The sequence below is a fragment of the Bactrocera neohumeralis genome, chromosome 4 (genome assembly GCF_024586455.1).
Source record: "Bactrocera neohumeralis isolate Rockhampton chromosome 4, APGP_CSIRO_Bneo_wtdbg2-racon-allhic-juicebox.fasta_v2, whole genome shotgun sequence".
Taxonomy (NCBI): domain Eukaryota; kingdom Metazoa; phylum Arthropoda; class Insecta; order Diptera; family Tephritidae; genus Bactrocera; species Bactrocera neohumeralis.
Window position 1 is genome coordinate 28,869,490 of NC_065921.1, and position 11,329 is coordinate 28,880,818.

General features: G+C 28.8%; 1 protein-coding gene across 1 annotated transcript; it reads right to left on the reverse strand.

Annotated features, from left to right (window-relative positions):
- Positions 1–2,634: 2,634 nt before the first annotated feature.
- On the reverse strand, positions 2,635–10,941 carry LOC126755000 (polypeptide N-acetylgalactosaminyltransferase 1). The gene is made up of 4 exons (XM_050467253.1): positions 9,247–10,941; positions 6,990–7,389; positions 6,700–6,821; positions 2,635–4,235 (listed from the first exon to the last, which is right to left on the reverse strand). The coding sequence occupies exons 1-4, from the start codon at positions 9,957–9,959 to the stop codon at positions 3,602–3,604; spliced, it is 1,869 nt and encodes a 622-aa protein (XP_050323210.1). The 5' UTR covers positions 9,960–10,941; the 3' UTR covers positions 2,635–3,601.
- Between the last annotated feature and the right edge of the window lie 388 nt (positions 10,942–11,329).

Genomic DNA, 11,329 nt, shown 5'->3' on the forward strand with positions numbered 1-11,329 from the left:
TTTTTTATTTTAATTTAAGTTTTTTTTTATTATTATTATATTATATTATTTGTTTATTTATTGCTAATTTTTATATTTTAAATACCGAAATTTTTAATTTTTGTCAGATTTAATTTTTTTAAATATATGTATATTTATTTTATATTTTATTAATATATCATAATTCGTGCTTATTTACTACCGCTGACCCCTTGCCATATGAATTGACTTTTTTAGTGTTTTGCTCGACAAGTTTACAAAATTTACCACAGTGTTGCATTTATACGTAAGTACAATGTATAGATATATTTATAGGACACGCTTGAGTGAGTAAAATTTAATTTTCTATATTTCATTTTATATAAAAAAGTCAGTATTTTGGCTATATTTATATATACATATATTGTATGTGTGTATATATTTAGGTTTATTTATAGCTGTCACTGTCATTAAATTTTGTCACAATTGCATATTTTAATTTCTTTTTAATGTTTACAATTACGAATGTTTATAATTTTTATTATAGCGAATTGTATCAAAAGGAACTTAGAGCAGTATTAGTATATATTACAACAGTAAATATGCATGTACATTCTACATATATATTTTATGTGTGTATTCAGTAAATACTTTAGTTGTTGTTGTTGTGAGGAAAATGATTATTAATTTCTATAGCATATTTTACAAATAAATTCTTATAAATTTTTTTCAGTGCCAAACAGTTCTATAAATATTTTTTTATTTATTTATTTGATTTTTTTATTATTTTATTTTAATATCTAGCTAGCTTATTATGCACTTGTATATAAAAAAATATATTTATTTTTGCTTCTACTTTTTGCTATAGATTTTGTTTGCCTGTATAAATGTTGCAATTATTTAGTTTTTAGTGCCTTAAGTGTTTTTTCGCGTAGATAACTTACTTTTCCATATTTATGATTTGTTAATTATATTATCATATACATTTATGTGTTTATTTTTTTTTAGGTTATATAATCACTTTAAGAGTATTTATAAAGAAATCGTGTGTACAAATGTTTTTATGGTATTTTTATAAAAAAGTAAACAAAAAGTATTTGCTATAACAAAATTTTACTTTAGGTCTATAATAAAATTGAGGTTATGCGCAAAAAAATATTGAAATTTTAAGTTTCGTAACAAAATTATGCTTAAAAAACAAACACTGGGTTAAATTTTATCATTTATGCGTCATGTTATTTAATATTATTTAGTTTACAATGTTAAAAACAAAAATTCTTATTTTTTGATATAAAATTTTTATTATTTTTTAGTTTTTTAACATTATAACAATTATAATAATAAATTTTGCGTTACATAGAACTTTAGATTTAAAAAAAAAAATATTTTTATGAAAAATATATGTATGTATGCGAACAAGTTTTTGTTATTAATTTAAAGTGTTGAAAAAATATTCTTCTTAAAAACAAACACTGAATTCAGTTTTAGCATTTATGTGTCACATTTTTTAATATTATCTCCTTTATAATGTTAAAAAATAAAAAATAAAACATTTTTTTCTTGACAAATAAACAATAATAATACAATTAATATTTTTTTTTTTGTAAAACAACTAAAATTTTAAAGTTTTGAAGCAAAATTAATCTTAAAAACAAACACTGGGTTAATGTATATCATACATGTGCCATATTATTTAATATTATATCCCTTAAAATAACAAAAATCTAAAAATATTAAATAAAAAAAAAATGTGTGTTGCATAAAATTTCTGAAAATATTAAAAAAAAAATTAAGTGTGAAATATTGCTTTTCTGTTACATAAATTAATGAAAATATTTTCAAACTTAAAAAAATATAGTATAAATAAAAACACTTTTTATAAAAAATTAAATTTAAACAATTATTTTTCTGTTATATAAATCGATAACAAAATTTTTAACACTTTATAAGAAAAAAGTATACTTTTTGCTCAAAAAAAATAATAATATTAAATTATGCATTGGTTAAAAATTTAAAAATTATTTTTATATAGTTTTCATGTATTTCTGTTATATATGTAAATAGTTTAATAAAGTTTTTCCACTTTCGAATATAAGTTTTTACAGTTCACATTTAATTTTTTATTTTATATACATACATACATATATTCAAAATTTATTTTTTAACCTTTTATAAAAATTAAAAAAAATATATATATTAAAAAAAAATAATAATAATGATTGCTTAAAAAAATATATTAAATTATGTGTCGCATAAAAATTTCAACATTATTATTTATAGTTCACATTTCCGAAAATATTTTTTATACTTTACATTTCATTTTTTTGTTGTATAAATTGATAAAAAAACATTTTGAAGCATGAAAATATTTTTTTATTTTTACATTGAATTTTTCTTTTATATAAATACAAAACTGAATTTTTTACACTTCCAAAAAGATTTTTTATACTTTACATTAAATTTTTTTGTTATAAATTAATAAAAAAAAACATTTTAACGCACAAAAACAATTTTTTATACTTTAAATTTAATGTTTGTTTTATAAATTAATCAAATAACTTTTTTAAACTTCCGAAAATATAATAAAAAAATAGAATTTTTCATACTTTACATTCAAATTTTTTTGTTAAATAAATTAATAAAAAAAAATGTTAACACAAAAGAAATAATTTTTATAGTTCACAATTAATTTATCTTATATTAAAAATCAAAAATTAATTTCTATATAAACTAATTATAAAACAATAATATATTTATTTGCATTGAAATTGTGAAAATAAGGTCTAAAATATATTCGAGGACGGGCACAGCGCAGTATACATACTTACAGTGTATATATAGCTAAATTTACAGTAAACACTCTATGCTATAGTTTTGTATAATTAAAACTAAATATTTATAAACATTCTACTTAGTATGTAAAGGTAGTGGTAAATGAAAAATTAAAAAAAAAAAAACAATTTTTACGACATATTCACAATAATAGTGCTTACTTACATACATATGCTTGAATTTCAATTGTCATAAAAATTAGTGTTTTATTGTCATGTAATAAATCGAGTTATAGTAACTATAAAATTCGCGTAGTGGTTGAATTTTCGAAACAAAAAAAATATTGTTTTTGTAGTTTTTGTAATTTTTGTGGTATTTTTAACTACTTTAAATTACATAAAAATATATTTTCGCTAACTACAATGCGCTGAGTACACATACATACATACATTCGAGTGTGTATGCAGAATAAGCACCGCTAGATGAGCTGCAACATCAGCGGTGCCGCTAGGAATGCTATTTTTACATTATGATTACAGATTTTCACGACACCAAGAACTGCTTCCTCAGCAGCAACTAACGGTGTAGGTGCTTAAAATGTGCACTTTACCAAACAGAAAAAAACTTAAGTGCCAAAAAATTATTAGCTAACAATAACTGCTTTACAAAGTGTCAAGTTGTCAAAAATAAATATCAAAAAATAAAAAAAATATGTGCGCTACACAGACATATGTATACTTGTGCACACTATACATACATGTGTATACATAAATATGTATATGAGCTATACTCAATATTTACACAATGGCTTTGACTTTCGACTTAGAACTAACTAGTTGACCTGTCGACTCTACCTGGCCGCCACACGCCCTCACAGCAACTTCTCGTGCTGTATGGTCCAGCGTTGCGTCTCACTGTCATTATCACAGCGCGTCACTTGTAACTCATCGGAACTGCGCAATCCCATATGATCCAAACACAGACCCGTATTCAGATGTATCAGATGTTCGTTCTCGTAGCTCCACTGCTCGTTGTAGTCGTCGTTGTCCATGCAGGACACCATCTTGACGATGCGCACATCGCCGCGCCCGTGTGGCACGGTGGCGCAGCTGAGCTCGTTGCGCAGCACTTGCGTGTCGGTCAGCGTGAAGAATTGTGATTTGGTCAGTTTTTTGGCACACCAAAATATACCCAAATTGTAGGGTTTCTCATTGTTTTGCGACAAATCGTCGGCGCATAGCTCTTTACTGAGCGCACGTATTTGTCCGTAGGCCAACACGTTCTTGGTCGGTACGAATTTTTCCGGATAGATATTCTCCAAATACCAATTGAAACTCTTGCAACGCAACTTCTTACGCAGCAGCTTGCGGTGTGTCAAATCGCCGATGTCCGGGTGGTTTTTCAGATCGGGACGATGGAGGAAGAAGATATTTACATAGTTGTCCATCCAGACGAGTGCCATGCGCGCGGTGTTGATGCCATGCGTATCGCGATCGTTGGGGAATCTGGAAGGCAGGAAATTGTTAAAAATTTATGTTAAAAAAATAATTAAAAATAAATATTAAGAATTATTTATGTAATTTTTTTGAGTAATAATATCGAGTTTTGTCTAGTGTTTATGAAGAATATTCACTTAAAAGAAATTAATTAAAAAATAAAATAAAAAAAAATTAATTAATAAAAAATTAAAAAATAAAAATAACAGTAACTTAAAAAAAATAAATAATAATTAAAAAATTTTAAATAAAATAAATTAAAAAAATCTTATATAAAACATTTTGAAATTCAATATACATAGATACATACATACAAACATAATAATAATAAATAATAATATCGGAGCTTTTACTAATTTTTAAAAAGGTTTTAATTAAAATAAATGTAAAAAACTTCAAATATGTAAATAAATTATGAAAAAATAAATAAATAATTAAAGAAAAAAATAAATGAAAAAGAAAAAAGTAAGAAAGAAAATTCAAAAATTATTTAAATAAAATAATAATAAAACTTATTTCAAAACAAATTTAAAAAATATTTTTAAAAACTTTAATATTTAATAATTTTAGCTACATACATATGTATGTACATATATGGTTGTGGGTCAGGAATCTGACGTTTATGGAAAAGAGGTTAAAATAAAAGTTTAAAAAAATTAAAAAAAAAATTAAAAAATTAGATACAATAGTAAATAATTAAATATTTTCTAATAGTTTGGTATTATTGAACTATTTATATAGTTGTCAGGGTTGCAATTTTTTTATTAAAATATTTTTAATTCCAATGTTGAGAAAAAAATTCAATTCTGAATTTTTAATTCCAATTTTGGGTAATGAAAATTTTACTTTGGGGTAATAGCAAAATAAGAATATATTTTATGTATTTTTTTAATCTGGTATTTCAGATAAAATATTGAATAAATAAAAATAAAAATTTGTATCCGATAGAAATTTTAAAACAATTTATAAATAAGATTTATAAAATTTAATTCTCAATTTTTAATTTCAATTTTGGGTAATGTAAATTTCATTTTTAATTCCAAAATTGGAATTTAATACTTTTTTTTAATTTTTAAAAACTATAAAATTGAGATTAACGTTTTTTATATTTTTTTTATTAAATTTTATTTTATTATATTTTATTAAATATTAAATTTTTAATCCGATTTTTGGAATTAGAAGTTATAAAATAAAAAATAATATAAAAAAAAATATAAAATAATATTTCGGAACTACAGAACAAAATCCAATGTATATTTAATTAGTTATTTAAGGCAATAATTGCAACCCTGGTAGTTTGGTAGCTGTAAAGTTTGTTATTATGTAGTTTGACTATCGATTACTAATATAAATTTAAAACTAAACATATTTTTTTAAATAAAGAATGTAAAAATATTTTCTTTCTGTCAATAATAAAACCAATAGAGACATGAGGTGTTAATATTTTTTCTAATTATGCCGTTATTAATTACAATTAAGTGTATAAACTGATTACTTCTTGGTAAATAAATGGTTAAATCAAGTATATAACAGTACATAAAGAATTAAAGAACAAGTGTAAGAGGTTAATTTTATCTTATTCAACTATATACTTACGTTACTGTAATTAAATATATACTTCTTAAAAAGCAATAAAAAATATTTAGGTTATAAAGCTGTAGGCTATGTAGATTCTATGAGATTGTGTTATAAATATAATATGTATGTACATATATGTAACATAACCGCTGGACAAACATTTAGCTGTCATCTTTTATTGCCTTATCCAAAATGTTTTTTTTTTTATTATTTATTAAAAATACACATTTACTGTTATTGTTAAGCTTATTGTATTTGCTTTAGGAAATAATAACATTTCAGAACACACAACCCATCACACAAAAATAATGCACAATTGTTTAAATATTTACAATTTCTTTAAGTCTCTTCAACCAAGTACAGCTATGAAAATAAATTAAACAATAAATATGTTAAAATTAACTGTAAATTAATATTTTCTTTGCACAGTCGTTAATAGCTACTGTGTTGTTAACCTTAAAAACCTTTCCTACTCAAAAAAAAAACTAAAAAAGTCTACAAAAAGGGACTACGTGAGCTTTTTAGCAGGCGATAATGAGCCCAACGGTCTATTATGTAAAATACATTGAAATATACAAAAATAATAGATGTACGGATGAGCGTTTGTGACATCGGCAAAAATGTTTCCAAATATTTCTCGAACTATGTATTATATTTTTCATGCGTATTTGGACTTAAAACTAGATGCCACACTTGACAATAAAAACGATGTTATATAAGTTGGCCTAATTTTATGAGACGAGTAAGCATTTGAAGTCACTGTTTATACAAGTGTAAAGCTACACTAACTTTTTACTATAACTATAATGTTTTCAAAGGCGTTCAAATATGCCTACATATGTATACTCATATAAATTTTCATATTTGCGGTTCAAATGTAATTTTTTTTACTTACTCGTATGGATGGAAATCGCGAAACACGTGCCCCACGCGCGAACATGGGATCGTTTCAATTGTGCCACCGCATTGCCAAATTCTAAAGGACATCTCAAGATTTTCACCACCCCAGCCATCCATCTGAAACAAAAAAAAAAAAATAATATGATATGTTTATCATAAAATTATTGTTTACATTAGCTATTATTTCCCAACATGAATACACTTAAAAATAACAGATTTCTGCCCTCGAAAAAAAAAACATTAAAAACTTCCAAAAGTTTACAAAAATCTTGTAATCCCACTTACCTGCTCATCATAACTACCACTATCCCAGAAGTAGCGTCGATCGATCGCAAACAAACCACCCGCCATGGTCGGACTATAGGCTGGGCATATTTCACGCGGTTGATCGCATTCACGCAATTGACGTTTCTTCTCACGATCCGATAGCTCAATCCAATCGAAATGGCCCGACCACTCGAAACCGCCAACCTGGAACGACTTATAGCCATTTGTGCTGTATTGAAAATCTTTCGAATCGATCACATCGATTATCGGCACCAACACGCTGGTACGCGACTCTTTGATGCGCTGCAGCAGTGGCTCACACCAGCCAATATTCGCTTCACAATGTGCATCCAAAAAGATGAGCACGTCGCCGGTGGCTATGCGGGCGCCGGCCAAGCGCGCTCGTATCAAACCGAGACTAGAAAGTGGATGAGAGAAAAATAGTTGAGAGCGCTATTTTTAGTTAGTTAGTTATAAAAAATAGAATATCAGATAACAAAATCTACGCAAATGAGCAGTGGATAGTGGGCAGCTGGCAGGCTACAGCTTATTACCAGCAAGAGTATCATATTTTGCTTTATTATATTATAAGCATTATATTTCATTATTAAACCTAAAAGCATTAGCAAAAATGCACAGTACATGAATATGATACACATTTACATATGTATGTATGTATGTTAGAAAAATTAAAAATAAAACGAACAGCTGTGCTAACAATATCTCCTGTTCTTTTACGCTGTTTGTGTGTATGAGTGTGAGTGTGCGTAAAGCGGTCACTGTTGCGTGCACTGACGTTTAGAAAGCAAAACAAATGATACAACATCAACTCTGTTTCAGCCTCCGCAGCATCAAATATTTAAATTAAAGCAAGCGCACAAACAAAATAAAAAAAGAAAAGTTTTAAGCAAAACACCTCAGCAACAAGTTAGCCACGAAACCATGCTAAGTTACAAAAATATTGTATATACATACATATATATGTAAGTAGTTTGTGTTGATGCTAATAGAAAAGCTGCTTAGAAAACTAGTAAGCTTGACTTTTGGTGTTATCGAACTCGGTGTAGACGAATGCCGCGCACCTCAATCGAAGTTTGAATTGTGAAAATGATTACTATTTCATGAGTGGTTAAGTTCGGCTGAAGACACAACTAAAATCTCTATTAAAATGTATGTTTACGAGCAGAGACAGTTTCGGTCATAAAGCGTTCAACTTTGTATGGACACATTTTAAACACCACAAAAGTTGACAAGTGGCATTTAGGCCAAACGAACGACTGGTAACAGCTTTTTGACCTTTAACAAGATGACTTTTCGTTATTTCATAGCTAACAAAAAATGTATGTGGCATGAAGTCTTGGAAGATGCAATAAGATGTTGTGCCAGCAACTATGAGATGTAACTTGCTTATATGATTGTTGAAAACGATTAACATAACGGCTTTTATGAATTCTTGACACTGTTGTGTGTTTAAAATCAACTGAGAAATATGGTTAAATGTGGTATGTGTTTAGTTCTGTGTTTTATATACTTTTTATTGCGGACTTAATGTGCTCACCAAAGATTTTCCAGTTAAATCACTCCAACAAACATATAAATTACCTTTGCAATTAAATAAAATTAATTAATAATTATTTAACCAAAATTCCTTTCAATAAAGAACCATATTGTTTTAACTAGAACTTCACTGACAGATGGATGCTAAGCAGAAATTGAAAAATGGCCCATGTTTCCACTAATTATAAAAATTTTCTGAAAAACTACTGAAAATTTATGTATAAATATATTAAAGGAACATTTGAATGTCAGCAGACTAACGACTTTCACATAATTTTATCTGATTTTTTGTTTGTTTTATAAATCTCTTCAGCATCACTTCCGTTTGCAATTACAATTAATTATCTTTTTATGTGGTAAGTCAATTTTGTAATCATTTGTGCTTCTGTTCAGCTCTAAGCAAGCTAGTCGTTAGCTGCGCATTCTAAGCGGCATGCTTCGCTTTCGTCATTGACTGCGCAAGCTAAGTCCAATCGGTCAACAGATTGTGGTCATGCTTCGTTAGCTGAGAGCAACACATCTTCACAACAATTTAGCGTCTTATGAAATATTATTGTGTATTTGGCAAACATTCAATGGTGTAGTATTTGCGCTAAAACACATAAACACACACAAATTTACACTAAGCACAGAAAAACAACATTTGTATATAAGCAAGAATATTTAGGCTGTATAGCTACAATGCTTGCAACAACAATACTTAAATGTTTAAACTTACCGATTTTTAAGACGCAACACTTTCACCTTTCCATTTGGTATTCTAGTACTGATATAGTAATCCAATTTACCGTGCAACTCATCATTTGTGCTACCATCGTCGACCAAAATGATCTCCTTCAACACCTTTTCATTGCACGTATTCAAAGTACTATGCACTGTACGGACCAGCACTGAGTAGGGTTCATTGTAGAAAATTACGATGACACTAGTGCTGGGCAGCGTTTTTAAATCAAAAGTCTGTTGCAAGCATGCTGGGTGGCGCGAATCAACTAAAGTTCGATTATAAGATAATCTTTCGCTGATTTCTTGATTTAGTGAAATCTTTTTGTAAATTTCCTCGCCACGCCGTGCTGCTTCACCACTCAAATGTGCAGACGTTCCAAGTGCTCCTAGTGCTGGATCTTGCTTCTGCAAATCCATACGTATGCTTAGCTCATATATTGATTCTGTTGAAGGCTCCAATTCATTATGCGGACGTTCAATCGCACGATGTCGTGGATTGATGCGCGCTCTGTGTTTGTATGTTTCTTCTTTAGGTAGTACATCGTTTTGCTCCTGTAAGCTTTTTAGTTTTGCATTTTGACTTTGAGCTTCTCGTATGGTGTCCTCAACTTGCAGCACTTTAATGTAAAGTATAAAGCAGAGCGTAACCAATGCGAAAATAATAGTTTTGCCGTAACAGGAACGTAGGGGACGCAAGGAACGCAACATGTTTAATCGTGTCGTGCTAAGGGCTAGCTAGGTGCAGTAGATGGGAGGTTGAGTGTGCAATTATGACGGTGAGTGGGTGGTCTTTTGTTGCCGTATTCAAACTTAAAGGAGCAGGGATGTAAGACCGAAGTCAACGGTATACGCATTACCGTAGGCTACAACCACGGCACAAATTAATCCGATAGTAAATAAACTGCTCTCATTTATGTTGCTTATATGTAGTATATTGCGGCGCAACACTTCCACTCGTAACTTACAACTTTCGCCTTTGATTCTACACCAATCGAAAATGGAATTTTATGCTAATGTTAATTCATTAGCTTTTGGCTAGTGCGCTTAATCGTCGTTTAGTTTGTACTTCTTTCGCTATGGCACAATTTTGTAGAAATCCAAATCCAGTTTTACCGCTACTACCTAGCGTATTTGCATTGATCGTGCTGAACCGTCGTTAACCGACCGTCTGCGTGATGTGGCCAAAACGTACTAACGCAAGTGTTTGAGACTCACAGATTATGACTTCTAGCTGACGATTCACCGTCACCGTCACCGTCACCATCTCATTTCGTAGCACAACAACGTTAACGGTTTGTATTATTTTTGTCTTTTTGCCAACCTACTGTTGAAGACGCTTCTACCACTAGCACTGCCTCGCTAGTCGCTAGCTTTTGATGCTTTCGCTCTAGGTATTCATATTTTGTTGTTAATACTCTTTTTTTCTTAAGCTCTTGTTTCTTATACCATAATTCTCGACGTACTCAATAAGTTCTTCCGACACTCAATATGTTACAAACTTGTTCTTTCTTTAAGCACTTTTTCTTAATACTAGTTACAAAATTAAATTATTTTATTCAGATTTTCGGCTTTTTACACTAATAAGAAATTGCAAACAAATATGTTTCTTCGTTAATTGGTAAGAAGGTGTATATAAAATATATTATGGCCGAAACCGCAGCTGCACCCACAATTGTTGAACGTGTTGTTATTTGTGTTGTTATTGTTTCCTGTTGCTTTGTGCAGCTGTTTGACGTTTCCTCAGAGGAAGCATTCTGTACTTCAGTGGACTCTATTACTTGCTGCCTCCATAGGCAATAAAAGATTTCTCATTTTATCTTCTTCTTATTTTATCACTGGCATTTCGTTAAATTTATTAAAATCTCCCAACTGCCAGTCCACGTTTTGAACAAATTTTCAAAACTTGTATTCCAAAACGTGCGCGGCCAATTCATAAACCTTTTTTCTTTCCAATTATTTTTATATCTAACTACTAAGTTCTATCTGGCAATAAAACTTACACAAAGTTCGCAATAATTATTGCCATTCGGAATGCGGCGTCAAGAAGGAAAGAAATCTCTCTCTTCAGAATTTGTTTT